General features: G+C 46.1%; 1 protein-coding gene across 19 annotated transcripts in view; it reads left to right on the top strand.

Moving 5' to 3' along the window:
- The window catches only part of TMCC1 (transmembrane and coiled-coil domain family 1), a 98,607-nt gene that overhangs the window by 41,404 nt on the left and 38,695 nt on the right, over window positions 1-18,508 (top strand). For 2 of the 19 annotated variants that reach the window (XM_074602209.1, XM_074602211.1), the window contains one exon: window positions 15,247-15,349. The exons of 13 other annotated variants lie outside the window; for them this stretch is intronic. Coding sequence is in view for 2 of the 6 variants with exons in the window: in XM_074602204.1 (XP_074458305.1) it covers window positions 322-360 (39 nt within the window). In the remaining 4 variants the exon portion in view is untranslated. Of the gene's footprint in view, window positions 1-223; window positions 361-10,543; window positions 10,582-15,246; window positions 15,355-18,508 lie in introns of those variants that run through there. 4 more of the 19 variants (XM_074602210.1, XM_074602212.1, XM_074602204.1 and 1 more) reach the window with 4 other exon arrangements.

The raw sequence follows: 18,508 nt of genomic DNA, 5'->3' as shown, positions 1-18,508 counted from the left end.
CCGGCCGCCCCCGGCGTCCTCCCCGGTGCCGTGCCGTGCCGTGCCGTGCCGTGCCGGCTGGCCTGCCCGGGGGGGCGGCGGCCCAGCCCCTTCCCCGAGCCCCGGGGCCGCCCCCGGCGCGGCGGGGGCGGGGACGGGCCTTCCCGGCTGCCGCTCCGGGGGCGGGCGGGTGCCGGTGCCGTGCCCTGCCCCGCCCCGCCCCGTCCCCTCCCCTCCCGGGGCGCCCGGAGGAGCAGCAGCGTGCCGGGCCCCGTCCCCCGGGATGCGCCGCCGCCGCTGACCGCCCGCCGCCCCGCGCCCGGCCCGGGGCCGAGGCGGACCATGGTCCAGCGCTTCAGCCTCCGCCGGCAGCTCTCCAAGGTGGGTCCCGGCGGCACCGGCCCCGCGGCCGGCCCGGGCGGCCGCCCCCGCTTTTGTTCTCGCCTCGCAGAGACACAAAGGGCTCTGCTCGCGGCGGGTTCTGGTGTTCTAGGGAGGGTTTTGGTGCTCCGAGGCAGGCTGTGGTGTCCCACGGCAGGATGGTCTCGCAGGGACCGGTGTGGCTCCTCTGGCACCGCGCTGGCCGTGTGGGCTTGGGGAGGCTGCGGGTCCCTTACTGGGTTTCTCTCGGGACTGAACGAAGGGGTGTGTGAAAAGGGGGCACGTAAGGGGCAGCCGTGCCGATAGGTGCCTGTGGCGGTCACTGAAACATGTGCTTGGTCTCGGCTGGAATGGCTTCATCAGCCGGGAATGGGAGTTGTCCCGGCGAGACACCTGCAGGAGGGGCAGAGCTGGCCCCGCTCGCTGCCGGCACAGCGCTGAGAACAAAGGAGGTGCTGCGAACAGGTTCTGCTCTTCGATAATTACGAGTGTTCTATTTCATTTCAAGAAGCTGCTTTCGAGGAGAAAATAGTTAATCTGTGTAGTCTTGCAGTTTTGTCTCTGTATCAATCTAATGCCTAGAGTTTGAAAAAACGTTTGGAAAAAATGAACCCGTGAATAAAAGCGAGGCAGGGTAGCGCACTACAGGTAGAACACCTCTACAGAGCTGCCGGCACAGCCCTGCTCTTGCGCCCAACCATTCCCCATGAGCGTACTTGGCCCTGGATGTAGGAATTATGCTATTAATTGAACGCATAAACACTAAGCTGAATTTTCACTTTACATTAAGCTCTTCTCCCCCGCCCCGCCCCCCCACCCCCCACCCCCGGCATTTGTGTGTTTGTAAAGGTTTTAAAATGCATTCATCAGAATGTTAAAATGCTGTTATCAGCATTTAAAATAGGTCAGAATTCGCATCCTGCAGACTCTCTTGGGAAAAGCTATGGCTTTGCAATAAGTTGGTATCTTTCTTATTTATTTGTGATTTTTTTTTTAATATCTCCTCATCTTAAAGAAACTGATGTGGCCATTTTAGGGGCTGTGAAGAGGTGAAACTTGCAGCTTTTCACGGTTTACCTTGTTCCATGACAAGAGCTGTGCCTGCAAGCAGTAGAATCTCTATGGGCACTCCATAGTTCAATCCTCCCCTCAAAAGAGACTTGATCTAGTTAGTAATGAACGTCGTATCTAAGCTCTGTTTATATGGGGCAGCCAAAACAGCTTTACATGAACTCCTTTGGATAACTCCATTTTAATTCTTGTTTATCAAGGCAGTCAGGGGGGTTGGAAAAATGGTTACACTGATTTTTTACTATGGGAGAGCTGTTTCCAGTCTGTTTTTCTAGCTCTCTCTCCATTTTTGTGTTGCCTGACACAGTTGTGTCTTGCGCTGAATTAGCTCTGGCTGTGGTAAGCCTACTTTAAACAATTTTCTAGCCTTGACAGCTGCTTAACTTCTTTGTTTTAATTGTAAAAGATGCTCAACTTTTACAGCGTGATGAACTGAAGGAGAAAATGAGAGCTTGGTCTGTATTTACCAAAATAAAAAGTGTAGTAGTATGAAGGAACAGCCAAAGCAGATGGTGTTCATGTAGGTTTGGATCTGGGATGAGACCTTTCTCTCCCTGTCTCCTCACTGCTCTTTAGAAGGGCGTTGGGAAATCCCTTTGTATTTTGAGTCTTTGCAGGGCAGGGTAAGGGGCAGCACTGGTGTTATGAAGCACTCTGTCATCTACTGGAGGGAAACCACAGGAAAGACAGAACGTGATGACTGCCAGACTTCATAAAATAAATCAGTACTTTGTTAATATTCTCTGTACAAAAATCTTGATTCTTTCATGGTTGCTGACTTGAGACTTCAAAGTTGGCAAACATCTATGTGGGACCTGGGGCACTGGCTCCCGGGATGGGTTCACTTCTTGGGTGAAATGGGACATTATTAAACATTGTGCCTGTGTTTCGCAGCTGCAAGGTCAAAATTCCAGTGTCTAAGTATATTTAGTGGTGGAGGCTTCAAATAGAATGTGACTGTGCTGATTTGAGAGCTACGAGCTGAAAAGTGCTGCCACCAGTGCATGTAGAACTTGAGCAAAGGAAACGTAGGACTTCATGCGGGAAGGAAAAATATGGCTTCGTTTGGCCCCGAAGAGCTGGTTTCCCTTTCAACATGGCTATTTGCACTGCATGGCTTTGATCAAATCCTTTAAGCTCTCCCAGTCTCTGTCTTCCTTCTGTGAATGGGGTTAATGCCTTTCTCTTATTTACATAATGGCTGTCCAATTTTGAAACACTGTTCTGGGGAGAGCTGTATAAGCACTTAACCGTGTGCTAACTCATGAAATGTTTGCATTTGATAACCTGTTTGTGTCAGGGATTTCAGAAAGTTTTACGCAGACTTATCTTCAAGTGTTACTTCTTATTTTGCATATACCAAACCAGTATTTGGTATTTGTGGGTTGCTGCTTGGATTCTGCAATAGTGTGCCAACTTAAATGCCTGTAACTGTTAAAAATATGAGTTACTTGAAGGTAAAATACTTGATGGCTTTTGGACTGGTGCAACAAATGTCTTCCCCAGGCCAAACTCAGCTTGTTCACTTTGTTTCCTCCCCCCTTTTTTCCTTCTTTTTTTTCCCCCTCTTCCCTAAGTATGCAAAGTGTTTTCCAAGTTTTTTCGTTCAGACCACTCTCTGTCTTGTACTGTTTGGAAATCCTTGGAGGGCCCGCAGTGACTGTCACCCAAGACCTCAAAAGTGCTTGTTGCTGCTGTGTTACGTTTAACTGGGGAACTCCCTCGCTCTTGGAGTAATAGTACAAAATGGTATCCAGCTTTTACTCAGCTTGACTTTGTCCAGATGTTTTAACTGGGTTTATGAAAGTAAAATAATAGAGATAAATTGAACTGTACTTGAGGAAGTTTTCCTAAGTTAAAATGCATATCCTTTCTTTTAAAGGTTCTGCTCTCCCAGAAGAGATCAGGTCAGCCAAGTAGAGCTTTCATATACAGCTGAGGCTTTGACTAGAAAAGGTCGGGTTCATTTTAAAGAAAGAAAAGGCCAAAAGTATTTTTTGTGAACTGCGATGATACTCAGTTCATTTAACCAGCATGTTGAATGTTAAAAAGTTCACGCTGTACTGTTCTGCTCATAGGTACTATGTGAGTTTATTAGCCCCTGAACTGTCTCTGCGTTGTCACTAATGTGGGTTGAGTTTATTTATGGGAGAGGACCTTCAGTGGATTATGCCACAATAGCCTTGGAGTTCTTTTACTCGAGCTACAAGAAGTTTCTTTTGGTCCCTAGGGAAGTCCTGCTAGCCCCTCTAAAGGCTACAGTGGCCAGAGGTGCTGGTGCCAATAGCACCGTCTGCGCTTCTCCTTGCCTGGTAGAGGCAGAGCTTCCTCCAGCGGTGCCTGCTCACCTTCCTCGCGGCCGTGCTTCTCTCCCGTCGCCACTGGGCTCAACTGGGTTCTTCTTCAGCTCTGTTCCTTACCCAGGGTTGATGGAGCATTTATTCTTTATGGTGCTGGCCTTGTATTTTTGTGGGTATAGGGTCATAGGCGGGAGTCTCTATCTACGGATAGAAATTGTTTGGTAAAGATGACTGTAGTGTAAAATAACTTTTTTAGCAATCTAAATTTACTATGAACTGATACGGACTAATATATGATATTAAAGCAATTAACCCTTTAAGACTACGTCCCTTAACTGTCACCTAAAGACATTCCTGTGCAGAATCGTGATACTTGGGATTCAAGAACTGTTTGTCTCAGAGCAAAAAAGGTCAGTAATGGTCTTTGCTAAGTTCTGTGGGTTTCCAGAGCCTATTGGTTGAATTGTTAGGGCTATACCCTTCTTTTTTGTGTGTCTGCCTCTGCCTTGGGGAGGGAGAGTCCCTATAGAAGCTTGTAATGCAAAATAAAATCACTCTGTCCTTTCTTGACTCCGTGAAACAATTACCCATGAAGTCAAAAGTAGAGTGACTTGACAGTGCTGAGCTGGGGGGTCGGCTGTTGTGTAGCTGTTTCCTGTCTATCAGTGTTCTGGGTGGAAAAAATGCATTTATTGATAAGCTCCACTAGTGGAGATGCTCAGCTCCTAAGAATTTTTTCCTGTCTGGACTAAGCTCATTTTTACAGCAGCATGTTTTATTGGTAAGCCCTTGCCAAACAGTCTGAAATATCAGGCTATGATGATCAGTTTATCAGGGCAGAGCTCTCCTGATATTTGATATTCAAAGGGGAGATTACATTTAGCAAAGGTATGGTGCTGATTCCACTTTTATAGCTAAAACGATCAAAAGCTGGATGCTTCTGTCTCTTTGTTCTACTTGATTTTTGTGATATATAGCATCAAAAATCCTAGCTATGTTCAGAGTGCGTCTGTTCATTATTAAAATATATAAAATAATATCTCTCATGGAGTTCTCAGTAAAACTGTTCATAGAGCTGATATCTAATGTGCCTTGGCTACAGTTAATAGTGGGGAGAGTCAGAAGTAAGAGGAGGGTTTGGAAATTTGATGCGTTTCAACCCTATTTTCATGTTTAATAGAGCAGCAGGAAAACAGTTTTCCTGTGGTTGTTCCAGTTCTGCACTGCCCACAGAACTGCAGTAACGTCGTCGTACCCATGGCTGAGCAAAGCTGGCTGGATGGTCCCATCTAATGGGACCTTCGTGGGGTAAAAGGACACTTAAATTACCACATCACTTGCTCCATGGTAGATTACCTTTAGATTACCTTTCTCTTGTGGTAGATGTGATGCAGCTTGAAGGAACTTGCCGCTTGGGGGAACTGGTAGAAGGTCGCCCACCTTCACAGCAGACTTTGTGGTGTGCTGCGAGTCTGTCCTTGGCGTTCCTCACCATGGCTAACGTACGTGCCCTCCCTCAGGTCGAGCAGAGGATCAGCTTCAGCTTATCACTGTCAGCACAAGGGCACTTATCCGGAAAGGTCCTGTTGCCCCTAACGGGCGGGCAGCTTTGCTCAGGTTGGCTGTTTTGAGTGCCTTGTTGCAGACAAGCCAACTGGAGCATCTCAGAATATTTCTCATCGCGGTATTTAGTTCTGAATCTCTTCCTGCGGGATTCTTTGTAAGGTTTACTGGGCAAAAGGCTTGTGTAAACAGAGCTGAGAGGTGGTGGGATGTAAGTAGGTCCCCAAGCATTGGTGGCCATGCTGGTGTTTGAATGAGTGAGTACTGTCAATGAATAAAAATATCGTGAATTTTCTGGGCAAGATGGGTCCCTCAAGAAGGGAAGGAGCTTCCACTGCATCATCTTGCTCAGAGGAGCGTGTGGGAAAATGTTGCAGAGATATCACCTTCATCTTGCAAAAGGAAAATGAGCTTCTGGCACTCTTTTTAAGAAGTAGGAGTAACAGGTTTCATGAGGAGTTTGTCCTGTCTCAGTGTAACAGCTTCATGAATGCCGTGACAGTGAGAAGGAAAATAGACTTGGAGCATCTTCCCACAGTGGTAGTTAACAGGGTATATGAGCCTACACCTGCAGAGATAGTAGAGGTAGGACTAGCGACTTCTCTTTATGAAAAGACATTACTAATAATCCAGAGAGTTACCCCAATACGTGCCAGCTCATTGCCAAACAGATGCAGGATGCTAAAGGATGTAAACACAGACTACAGGTGGAATGCAGCTTACGTAAATGCATCTTTCCTTTTAATGAAATTCCACAGCTCGTGGCAGTTTGCAGAATATCATCATACTTTATAATAGGTGCTTACATGGGGCTGGATAGCAATAACAATTGGAATTTCCTGCCAGCAGGGATCAAAGGAAGCATTACAAGTGTTGTCATCTTTACTCTGAATTAGTTTCCTTGAGGGGTCCTTTGCAGAGATTTTGGCTTGTGTCAGTTTGCCCCTCTCCCCTCAGTTCCCTGTGATAAACCAGCTGGATTCTTCCTCAGCCAGTGTTTCTTCAGAGGCAGAGAAGAGTTTGCTCTCGTTTTGCAAATCTTCCCATTCTAAATGTGACAGTCAGTGATAAAAATGCATATGAAAACCAGGTCCTTTTCAGAAAGGATAGAAAAGCTGTTACGCTGGAGGAAGGCCTCAGAAGTTTATGGGGAAAGGAAATAATGGGAGCAGGAGAACTCGAGTTAGTTTTCAACTCTCACATAATACCCAGTTTGACACTCTTCTGTCTTGACAAAGGAAACAACAGCGACCTCCAAAATAATTCTTATCAGAGATAAATTGTAAACACTTGTATTGGTGAGCGGAGAAACGGCTGGTGGAGGTTTCATTCAGAGGGTTTTGGCTGTTCAAAGATGGGATTTGCCTGTTCTGTCAGTCAGATCCGCTCAGTTTTCCCAAAGGCAGCTGTGTAAGGTGAGTGGTGTGGTCCTGTTCCTACCGACCGAAGCTGCATCATAATACACCTCTGTGATGAGCACATGAGCACCTGATTTGAGCAATAAAAAGTTCCAGAGTATCTTCTCACACCATGAATTTCATAGTTGGGATTATATTTAAGATAAATTGACAGGTAGTAGGGCTCCTCCATGAGTTGTCTCTCCATTAAACTGACTTCTGCCCTTGGGGCTGTTATTCCAGTTTCCCTCAAGGTAGACACAGTCTTTGTTTCAAGGAGAGAAAGATGCTTGGCATGGTGTGGTTTTAACTGTAGACTTTTTTTTTTTTTTTTTAACTTTCCCTTGCTTGACATCGCGTTCCCCGTGTCTTAGGGTTATAGAAGCCCCCGACTGCACGGTCCATTCCTCCCTGCCCGCACCCTGCTGTTGGTGGGGCTGGTGCCCCCGCTCGGCTCTGCTCCCCGCAAGTCCCTGCAAAATTCACGAGAGGAAATTGGGGTTAATCCCGTCAAATAACACATTCCATACTGAAGTTAAGTAAATTCTAAATCAGTGGAAGTTTTTGTTAGTATACAATAAATGAAGTTGTATGCGCGGTTCAGACTACTCACTTTGGAGGTGGGGTGTCTGAATGGCCCATCTTCTGAACGCAGAAAATAATTCACTTGAGAACGTGGTCTAAGTTACAGGTCACTTTGATAGACATTGATAGGAAAACTAGAGAAGCGCGTGTTGGTTGTTTTTGGTGTTTTCTTTTAGCTTAAGATGTAGTTTGGGTACCACTGAGATCAGCTGGTATTTGAATTGGGAATTCAGCTTAGAAAACATTCCCTTGTGAAATTCAGGTGCATATACTTCAGTTCCGAGCTTTGAGACTATTTAAAATAGACAGAAAAAATTGTTAAAATAATGAAGCAAGGTTCTAATCTTTCAAAGAATTACTATGAACATTTTAGTATGCGTTAAAAAAATAGAATAGTATTTAGATTTGAAATACAAGTAATAAAATGTTTCAGGAACACAATGGAAGTGCTATCGTTTGACTTTTTTGATAGGGCATTCAAAGGGCACACACTTAGCAAGAATGGAGCCCAAGATCACAGGAATGCAAACAGTAAAGTGTTACTACAAGGGGATCTTTTATTGTTTCTTTCTTGAGTGCTGTTGGTAAACACTCACTGCAGAAAAATATTTTCTCCATGTTATCTGCATACATTGTCATCATAGTTAACTCTCAGAAGCCTATGAGCACTGATGTCATGCTTGGAAAATCTGTAAGCGGTAAAAGTTTCAATACTGGAATTGCTAGCTACTCCCAAAGAAAATGAAGTGTGAAGGAGTGCTGAAATGAGCGCAGGCACTTTTCTTTGCCTGCTCCAGCACGTCTGCCTTGGGGGTGTGCTGAAACCCACTGCCCACACCGTCGCTGTGTAAGGACCCGGCATCCTGTTGGTGGTGAACAAAAGCTTACGGGGAAAGAAATATTTCTATCATCAGAAATAAATTATTTCAGCCTGATGGCATTGGCAAGGGGACAATGGGAGCAGAGGAAATGAGGAGGTGTTCAGGGGAGGCTGGATTGCGAAGCATGTGAAATATTAGTGCCGCGACGGTGCCCACAGGTCTTCAGTGTTTTGGGCTGCTGCTTTGGAATGGGACGAACGTCACTAACAATCTTCTCCATTTAAATAAGCTTTTAGTCGGTGTGTGTTCTTTCTTTCAGTGAAATGTAGGTTCCCTTTCTCTTTATGCTAAAGACCACCCCCACCACCCACCCCAAAAAAAAGAGGAGAGGAAGAGGCATCCCCTGCTTTTTATGCACAGCACATTAATTTCGGTAGGACTTGGGCATATCTTGGGATCAGGGCCATTAATCTCTACAATAATAGTGTATCACAGAGGCGTGGAGACTCAGAGTCCTGGAGTTGAGTAGGGAAATTATGTCTTAGTCATAGCTGTTATGTGGTAGGATAAAGTGCTATAAATTTAAATACTTGTCAGATTCGGAGCTATTCTCGCATTTGTTTGGTGCTTTCAATATTAATGTTCTGAATAAAATAGTTTCCTAATTAAGGTAATGTATTGGCAATACCCTGATAACTTGATCTGTTCCATCCTTCAGTCTCTTCACTGGGTTACATATGAGTTCATTTAATTTAGAATTTGCTTATTATTTTTTTTTCCTAAAATGGTGTTTAATACCAGCTACAGAAGTTCAGGGATATGCTGTAGTCTCCATACATTATGTAAAATTATCCTTTTTGTACCGTAATGGAGCTGAAGAGAGAACTGCATTTGTACATAGACTGCCAGAAATAAATGGTTGCATAAAATACGAGATCTTAAGCACTCAAACTGAGACATTTCAAAAATTAGACAGTCCCCTGAGCAGGTAGAACAGGTTGTGGATCATCCAAACAATTTAGCTAATCAGGAGTGAGGAAGTAATTTCTCACTGGACAAGTGAAAGTCTATCCACGTTCTTTCACCTTTGTCTTGCGTTTAGAGTGAGGGAGATGTCCCAGCCTGCAACGCTGCTGATGCTGCACTGAAAATCTCTCGATCCCGGCTGTACTAAGGGACACAGCTCTTTTTGAACGCGTGTTCACGCTGCAAGAGAGGAGGCTGTGTTCCAGCTACTCCGTACCGTCATGTCTGTAGCTAATCAGATGTACCTCAGACACCATCTGCAACCAGCAGATATATATTCCTTATATATATCATAAGTTTGAGCAACTGGCACATTACTCAGCTGAACGCTGTTTTTCATTCCCTTTGCTGTAGCTGTCATCAAGCCATCCATATCTGGCTACCAAAACCTCTACCAAAGTTGTTTGAACCTTTTACACGTAATTAAAGAATTAAAAAATAATAATAAGCTGGATGAAAAATGCCTCCTGCTTCTGTAGTATTGTTCAAGGCATTTTCTTCTAGCATTTTAATAGTAACCAGTACACATTTGAGAGGCGGTTGTAACTGTGCTTTGTTGCTGGGCCTGAAACGTTGAAGCTTGGAATGCTTTCTTGACACTCAAGAAATCCATCAAATTGTTAAACTTGAACTGTGCTTTTCTGATATTTTCCTTAAGTGGATATATAAATATTAGCCTGGTGGATTGGTGCTCTCCATGCAAGCTTCAGAGCCTGGACTGTAAATAGAAACCCGTTGGTGAGCACCAAGAGTCGTTAGCAAACCAGCAGCTCCCCAGTAGCTGGGTGGGAGGTTTTGGCTGTGGAGCACCGATGGCAGCGGTGCGGGGGGTGTGACCGTCAGCGGAGAGCTGCTCGCAGCCAAGGTGATCCTGCAGTTACAGCACTGGCTAACAACTTGCTCAAAAAGACAATGATTGCACTCCAGGGTTGCACCATGGATAGCCAAGGCTTGGTGTGAAACCAGGTGTGGAAGGAATTCCGAGGTTTCTTCATCATTTTTGGGTCTGTGGTATCTTGCAGATTTCGGAGGGAGCTTGTTGTTTAGATTGGCAGTTTGACCTGTGTCATACACTTAAATCAAACTATCGCAGTATGTTGCAACCACACACAGCCTCTAGGCAGTCTAATTAAAGCTCTGGCATTCATTAAGAGAAAACCCTAGGCGTTATTTACCAAGATTAGATTAGTATGGAGTTCGAAAAAACTGTGTGATAACTTGCAGTACTGAATGTAACAGTTATCTACAGGAATTCCACACATTTCTCTTAAATCCAGATACTGTATGGAATGGAATCCCTGCAAGAAGACGCGTTTTTCACATATTAATGGAGGGTGAACTTCTTTCCGTAAACATTATTTTTTTCCATAAAAGGTACGTGCCAGCAGTTTGCTATATGCAGAGGTGGAGCACCTGCGGAGCACAGCTCAATAGTCTGGTGCAGAAAACATGCTGCAGGTAGGAGCCATGGTGGTACTCGTTTGCCAGGCAGAAAGTTGAAAAGAGCTGGTCTCTCACCAGCCAGCATCACTGCAGAGCATTGCTGAGAGCCCCTGTAAAGTTATCTCGACACTCTGCCTAAAGGTGGGATCTCCAGGAAGACCATTAACGTATTTCTGTTACTAAACGTTGCTTTTGAAAAATACTACAGTCCCTCAGACAAGGTGAAACCCCCGTGTACTCCATCTACACGAGCCATGTGTGATCTGATGTGGCCCTGGCGGGCAGGGGCTTGGTGGCCCAGAGTGCAAGCTGCGAGCGTGGCCATCCTGCGTCCGTGCAGGCAACCAGCCCCTGGGCTTCCACGGGGACTGCAGACCCTGCGGGGGCTCCATGCCTGGGGCAGTGGGTACAGGATCATTAACGCAAACAGTTCTTCCTAGCTGTTCGTTTCTTTTCTGAACAGTTACAACTGCAGTGTTGCTTTCAGTTAACAAGGCAGCCCTTCCATGTCTGATCTTTCACATCTTTGAAATCAAAAAGGAGGCTGTTGGTGTTGTGAGCAAATGCCTCTTTAAAAGCCAAATCAAAAGTTCAGATATCCAGAGTCAGGGAGCGGTATTCAAAGTGAATTTGATTGAAATTGTCCCTTGCTGCAGAGCAGCAGTGCGCTCTTGTGCCTGGTGACTGGTGCCAAGGTCCTGACGGTTCAGTGTGCGGACATCGTCCGAGCCAAGGCGTGACGGACCCACTCTTCGAGGGAGAGAATGAACATATAGGTTAAAACTGCCATATAACAGCCTCCACAAATTAAAGGCCGTTGGGTTTCAGGCTCAGTAACAGTAGCTCTACAATAGCCAGGTTCAGAGGAGGAGTATAAACCCATCTGTTTCAGGAAATGCTAAAAAAAGATCAAACTGATTTTTAAATGTATGCTTCTTTATATAAGCATTGAATAAAGAAATAACAGTGGTGTACATTGTGCCTTGGAGATCAAGCGATGAATAGAAGTGATTTGGTATCATGCTTTGTCTGCGAATTAATTGGCTGCCGTTGCTGCTTGACCATTAGCCCAGGCCGGGTGGGAGCTGTGCCGGGCCGTGTGCCTCGTCCCGTGCAGAGGGGCTCGGGGCTGCTCAGGGAGACGCTTCCAGCTCCTGCAGGCTGCCCGCAGCTCCGGTCCCCTCCGCGCCTGGGGGGCCGCTGCCTCTCACTGGGGTGCTGCCATTAGCACCTTCTGGTGGTCCAGAGCTGCTCATTAACTGAGCCTCGGTGCATCAGCAGGCGGCTCCACTCTTTGTTTCTTTACTTCTGTGAAATGGATTCAAGCGTGATAAGCGTGCTTGGTGGTGGGGAATGAGTTTCACTACTCTTGCTTGTATCTGGGATGCTCAGGGAAGTGGCTCCCCAGAGGGGAAGTTGAGTTACCGCCTTAAATACAGAGTGCTCTGTAATCTCTTTGCAACCCAATAGCGTGTTGTCTTGAAGAACCGTTGGGTACTGTTAACAACTGACTGGTATCCTGTGTTGTTCAGGACTAGAAAACAGTGTTTCTAACCTTTTTGCTATTAATTGTCCTAGATAGATTGTCTCAGATATATTTGTGGATGCTGCAGTCACTCTTCTAATTGTGGTGAGTAAATACGGTCTGTTGCTTGGTTTTTCTCTTTTCCTCCCAAATAATCAGATGGATAGATGGATTTTACAAAAGCAGCTCAATTCATGTTGCTTAAAATTTTGGTCGAAATACACGAGTACTTTCTAAATCTAGAATCAGGCAGGTGGGACTGTGACAGGCACTAGCTCTGCCCCCACCCCAACAGAGGGCTTTCCAGCACTGGATTGAAAGCTGCTGATTCGGCACCTAAGGTAATCAGAAAAAAGTATCCAACTGCTTTGAGAGCTCAGCAAAAGTCATCTTTGAGTCATTTATAAACCGGCGGTATAGGAATTAAAATCCTGTTGACGTCTCGGTTACGGGTCAGGCTACTGGTGGGGAAAAGTTTCTTTTGCAAAGAGAGGAAGGGGAGAGGTGTCTTTTTCACTCCCGTCCCTTGCTCTCAAGAGTTAGCTCAGGCTGGGAGGCACCTCTGGAGCTCACTGCCCAGTGACCCACTCAGAGCGGGGCCATCCTCAGCATTAGATTGTCTTGGAATCTGTGAGGCGACAGATAAGCTCCCACACTTACTAATGAGCTGCGAAATTCCAAACAACACCAGGAATGAAGAAGTCTCTATTATGTCAGACAGCGATTTCACACATTTAGGTAAAACTCCCTGTTCATACACTCGTTTTCTGAAGAATTTTCTATTTCCATTTCTGGAGTGGATTGGTGTTACTAGGTTTTAAGGTGGTTGTATTCTGATTTGCGGAACACAGGAAACCCGCTGCTGACTACTACTTTGGTAGTTAATTTTTCGAGTGAGATTGGCATGGCACAGTGTCTTCCAGTTCTGCCGACTCTCCTGAGGGAGAATGGAAGGTGCTTTTGCCCCTTCTCCATGAGTAAGGCTCTCTCCCGAGCCACCTGACTGCCACAAAGGAGAGGGAACAAAAAGCCTCTGTTCTTGAAGCAATTGCTGTTCAAGAACTTGCTACGGGCCTGGTTATGGCAGACTTCTGGGGTGCTCTGCTTGATGAGTGACCTTCTGCGAAGAGGAGCGTGGGTCTGTCACACAGCTGGGTTTTCATAGCTCAGTCAGTCGCTTTTCCTCTGAACACCCCTGGCTCTTCCTCCCCCTCTGCTTTCTCTGAAACTCTTGGAGTCCTCATGGAAAGCAGGGATCCTTTTGCAATTTAGCATCGTCATCAATTAAAAAAACCCTGTGGAAGCAGGCGTTGCACATCGTTTATGCCTGTTTCCCCTCTGCTGATGAGGCTCATTGTGGGAAGCTGCCCTGAGGTTTGGCTGTGCAGCACCTGTGCTGGAGCTTGATCCCAGCAAACTATGAATTATTGAGTGCTCCACTGCAGTCAGACAGGAGGCAAATGAAATGCCGCTCTCCTCAGCATTAGAAGCTTTAACCCAGTTTCTTACTGTGAGGTACCATTTCTTATTAGATTGTTGTCTTATAAAGGTATGTAGACTACAGCGATCCTTCAGATCCACGCAGTTTCCTTAAGAAATAATTTAAACACTTTTTAAACTCTCCTTTTAATGCTAGAAAGAGAACTTCCTATACGTTTTGACAGTTTATAATCCTTAGGAGGTATTATTGTATTGAGACTCTCATTCTGTGCTGTATTAGACATCCTGACTGGGTCTCTCACTGCTCAAGCAATTGCTGAAAAGTCACAAACGTTTTTACCTGTCAGGTCACTTACGCAAAACCCCCAGGTGACAGGGACTAGAAGCCTGTTGCAACCTGGGTACTGCTTAGATTTGTACAAAAAAGGTATGAAAAGGTATTAGAAACCAGAGAGGTTGTCCAGCACCATAAGCTGATTTGGTTTACATGGAAATGGAAAATTAAATACATTAAGTATGTTTAATCGGATGCGTCTAATGAAGATGCAGAGTGGCTAATAGTCTCCGTGCCTGGTAATTTCCTGTGTGTGTGTTTCTCTACTGTTTTGATTTAGAAGCTGACAGAGGCTTTTCCCTTCATTTTTCTTGGTGATACTTTTGGAAATCTTAATTTCAGTAAGGAGTTCTGTGGGTATTCGTAGTGATCAGAAGCCCTGTAGAAGAGCCCACCCTGGCCTCCCCAGGGGACAGGGGATAACCGATGTTACAGCCGGCACTGAAATCGGGCGTCATTGCAGAAGAGGAGGTAAAGCGAAAAAAATGCCTTGATAAAGAAGTCGGTAGGCGTCTAGCAGAAATATGATGTGGACAGACATGATGTAGTCAAGTATGATGTCTGCCAACAGAAATTAACCCATCAAACTCTCCTGAACAAACTGGAGCTGCCACGGGGATGTTGCAGTAGGTCAGTGATTAGAGTCTTTGGGCAATCACAGGTTCCATTGAAACTGTGAACCGTGGAACTGCAGCTCACAGGTTTTGTACCTCTCCGTCTTACTGACCTTGAGCAGGCGGCTGTGAATTGTTGTGCTTCGGGTTTCTACCTCTGGGGAAAGGGGCCGCGCTGTGGGAGATGCGCGTTCCCCTGCTGCCGCCCCCTTTCTCCAGGCAGCGTCCGGCCGGAATCTGTGTGGGCTGCGCCTGTGGGCACACACTCCTGGGACTGCAGGCTCCGAGCTAAGGTAACTCTGGCTCAGGCGTAGTCTTAGCAAGGCTTTGTATTCATAACATTTAGACAAGTATCTACCCCCCTTCCCATTTCCAAGGGTAAAGAAAAAGAATTACCTGACGTTTTGTGTTCAACTGCTTTTGTGCAGCAGTACCTTGACTGTTAAACACGTATTCTCCAGTGTTCTTTGTCTATACCTTCTCTGCCAGTAACTTCTAAAGCAGTCTTCTCTTTGAAGGGAATATTTATGCTAAGTGACGGCTGAATGACTGTCTGCTGTAACCCACAAACAGGCAAATCCACTTCAGCGCTGCTCTTTGCATTAACGCAGCCAGCTGAAGCAGCCCGCACCTTCGAAACAGAGAAGGTCTTACATGGGTCTCCCGCGATCCCTCTCTGCGCTGGGGAAGTACAGCGACATTCAGATAGGGGACTTTCTCTTTTCTTCTTTTTAACCTATAAATAACATTAAAGTATCTTTTTTTAGCAGGGAAGAACGAGGCCGGGGCACCCATCTATGCATTGACAGCTACACTGGCTATTATAGCTTCAAGAAAATGCCTTGCAGGATTAATGAGTCTTACTGCTAGGTAAGGTCAGTGGTGTCCCTCCTGCTCTGCAGTGTGTCTCGCTCCATTTCTCCCTCTCTATCTCTGCTGAAAGTTAATTGTGGTTGGGCATATCCTGTTTAAAAACAAAACAAGAAACATAGTTGAAAGGGGAGAAATAATGGGCGCATTGATTTTTAATGTAACCAAATGCACGCTTGAATCCATTTTTTTGATGAATCTTGACACTCAGAATTAGCAAAACATAAATTTCAAGGACCGTCCTCTCTGTATTTTGCTCCATCGATTTGATTCTCTGAAATACAAGCAATTTGTGCAATGTGGAGGCTATACGTTACTGTGAGGATTGCATTTTACATGTAGCTCTTTTTAAACCGTGTGTCTACTTTTAAAAAAAAAAAATCTGACTGAGCATCAGCTACTCTCTGTCACTCTGTCTTGCCACGTGTTCCAGGTTACTGCGGATTACCAGTCTCGAGTTTCTTCGACTTCCTTATGAGTAAACCTGATTTCTAGATTAAATGACCGCTTTGTTACCGGATGTAATTACCTGAAAGATTAAATAGCTTGTGTCTAGAGAGTGGTGCTGATGTCTTGGCAGCCATGGTAGTATTTCAGCTAGCGGCTTGCTGCACAGTACTATAAGCCTTATTTCTATTAATTTCATTGCTGAAAAATTAGCAAACAGTATTTATATCACATTTTATAGAAAGGGCAGTAAATTGCATTAGATACTTTGTTATGCCATGGAGAAGCAACACTTAATTATTCAAGTGGCTCAGTGGATATTTTGACTGAAACCCCATCTGCCAATGCAGAAATTGGTTCTATTTTTAACAACACGAGACACTCTTCTGCAATTATTCAGCAGAGTTGCTTCTGAGCGGGTATTTTCATGCACTACTTTTGCCTGTCTCCTGGGTGAGGTTTGTGTGTGATCTTCTCTGTATATTCTTTGTTGTCGTACAACAAAGCTGAGCTGTCTCCAGCTAATCAATGCCAGTTTTCATTAAAAATGTGTGGAGAACCTCCAGTCAGGAGGCAGAAAACAACTAGGTGCTTTGAGAAAAGTTTTGTTGTCGCCTTTGAGACCAGGCGCACATATGGGTCGGCGCGGTGGGAAGGCAGGGCCCGTCGCTGCCGCGCTGTGCCTGGACCCCGGCGCGGGACGGGGTGGAGCTGGATCAGCAGCGCTGGAAGACGGAGAGAGCTCTTGGTGGGATTCGCTATGTACCTCCAGCTGTCCTCTTGTGACTGCCAGACGTTCGTCCAAGTAAACTGTGCTAATGGGCAGCGCTGTGCTGTGGTGGGTTCTCGGGGGCGGCAGCGCCGGAGGGGCGGTGAGGGGGGCGGCATCGTGGGCCTGGGGCCAGAGCGGCAGGGGCTGCCCCGGGGTGTGTGCACCCTCCGCTGAGGAAGACCCTGCCTTTGCCATTGGGTTTCCAAGCTACTGATTAAAAGTAATGGCAGCTTAGGAATTTCTCTGTGAGCTAATTCCCGTAGCGAGCGGCGGTTCAGGCAGGTGTGTTGTGTTCTGCTCCAGGCAGGGCTGGGGAGGGCATGGGGACGGTAGCAGTGGCTGCCGCCCCCCCAGGCTGGTGGCGGCCTGGCCCGGCTCGGTGCAGCTGAGGCTCACCAGCAGTTTGGGGAGGTGACCGTACCCGTGTGGGCTCGATGTGACCCAGGTGAGACCTCATCGTCCCTCTGGGCAGTTATGGATGCTAAATACTGGGCAGAGCCTGTACAGTAAATTGAGAGTAAGAATGAATTAGTGGGTATTGGGATGGATGCATTATTACAGTAAGACCTAGAAATGTGCCAACCTGAGTTAGACCAAAGCTTCCTTAATTAATTGTTGCGAATTTTTTAGAACATGCTTTAAGTTGACTCAGACCAAGACATCTGAAATTTTCTAATTTTTCTTAAAAAAAAAATAAATCAGAAAGAGGTGGGCACACAAAAGGACTCGCTTTCTGATTATTCAGCTGTATAAAAGCTTAAACCACTGTGAGGGAAAGGAATAATGTGATAATTCTGGAGCATTATAGGATTATGAACAATCCCCCTGCTATGGTGGCTTCTGCAAAGGTTCACACTTTCAGTAGGGATTTAGAGCAGGCCAGGCCTAAAACTACCTGTGTACTTGCTGGGCAAGAGACGGGACAACTGTAAAAAATGATCGTAGTTACTGATCGGTTGGCGGGGTCTGCTATGAGAGCAAAACGTGTGCTCGCTGGATAAATTTGAAATGTGTTTATTTCGCAAAACTGCAAACCCAAGCGGTTAAGCCAGGAAACCAAGCTTGCGTTCTGACAGTGGGGGCAGTGGCAGGAGGAGCACACCACTCGTCGTTTTTAAGTCCATCAGTAGTTGTTATCAGTTTTTCTAAATATTTCTGCAGCCTCGGCACCTTTTTCACTTTCCCGTGTGTGAGCGAGGCCTTTGCTGGCCGGGCTGTGGAGCGGGGCTGAGTCCTGGTGGGCCCGCCGCCCTCCGGGCCGCTCCTAGCAGAACCTGAGCCAGAGTCATCTTAAACATGTCAGACCGCTACTGAGCAGAGAGTGATTACAAATCCGGAGAATGTACTAATGTAGATTATCCATGTCTGTGACCTGAAAAACTGAGGGAAATACACAGTGTGGTGTCTCTTAGACTTAGCATCCACCTCTGCTTTTCTTGAAGGAAAATGGTCCAGACAACCAGGCTGATTTGCAATTAGCAGAACACGATCCATGTGAAAACGTGTCTGGTGAATAAATTAATATCTTTTTAAAATAACTTTCCTTTAAGGATGGATGTGTGATGAATAGGTGGCGAACAGTTGCCTGACTGCAGAGCAGTAAGCTATGAAGGAACTTCTCTTGCTTTTCCTTCCCCAGAAGAATAAATTGTCTCACCACCCAGCAGTTTCCCGGATCATACAGGGCATGCTTGCTATGCTTGGCCAAGGCGTAAAACAAAACCCACTTCTTGACGTGTTTTCCCGAGGGCTTGTTCACAGGTGGGAGCTGCGCGGGGTTGGTCCTGCCCGTTGTGCTGGGTGGGTTTGTGGAGGAGGGCAGGAGGAAGGCTCCTGCTTCCCAGAAGAAACTCGCTGTTGGTCCCACCAGGGAGGGACGGACCAGAAGCATCGTGGTGTCTGTCAGCCATGGTCCCACTGCGGTGGCCCCTTCTGCTTTC

The sequence above is a fragment of the Larus michahellis genome, chromosome 10 (assembly GCF_964199755.1).
Source record: "Larus michahellis chromosome 10, bLarMic1.1, whole genome shotgun sequence".
Lineage (NCBI taxonomy): Eukaryota > Metazoa > Chordata > Aves > Charadriiformes > Laridae > Larus > Larus michahellis.
The sequence above is the reverse complement of the archived record's forward strand: the minus strand, read 5'-3'. Positions and strand labels throughout refer to the sequence as shown.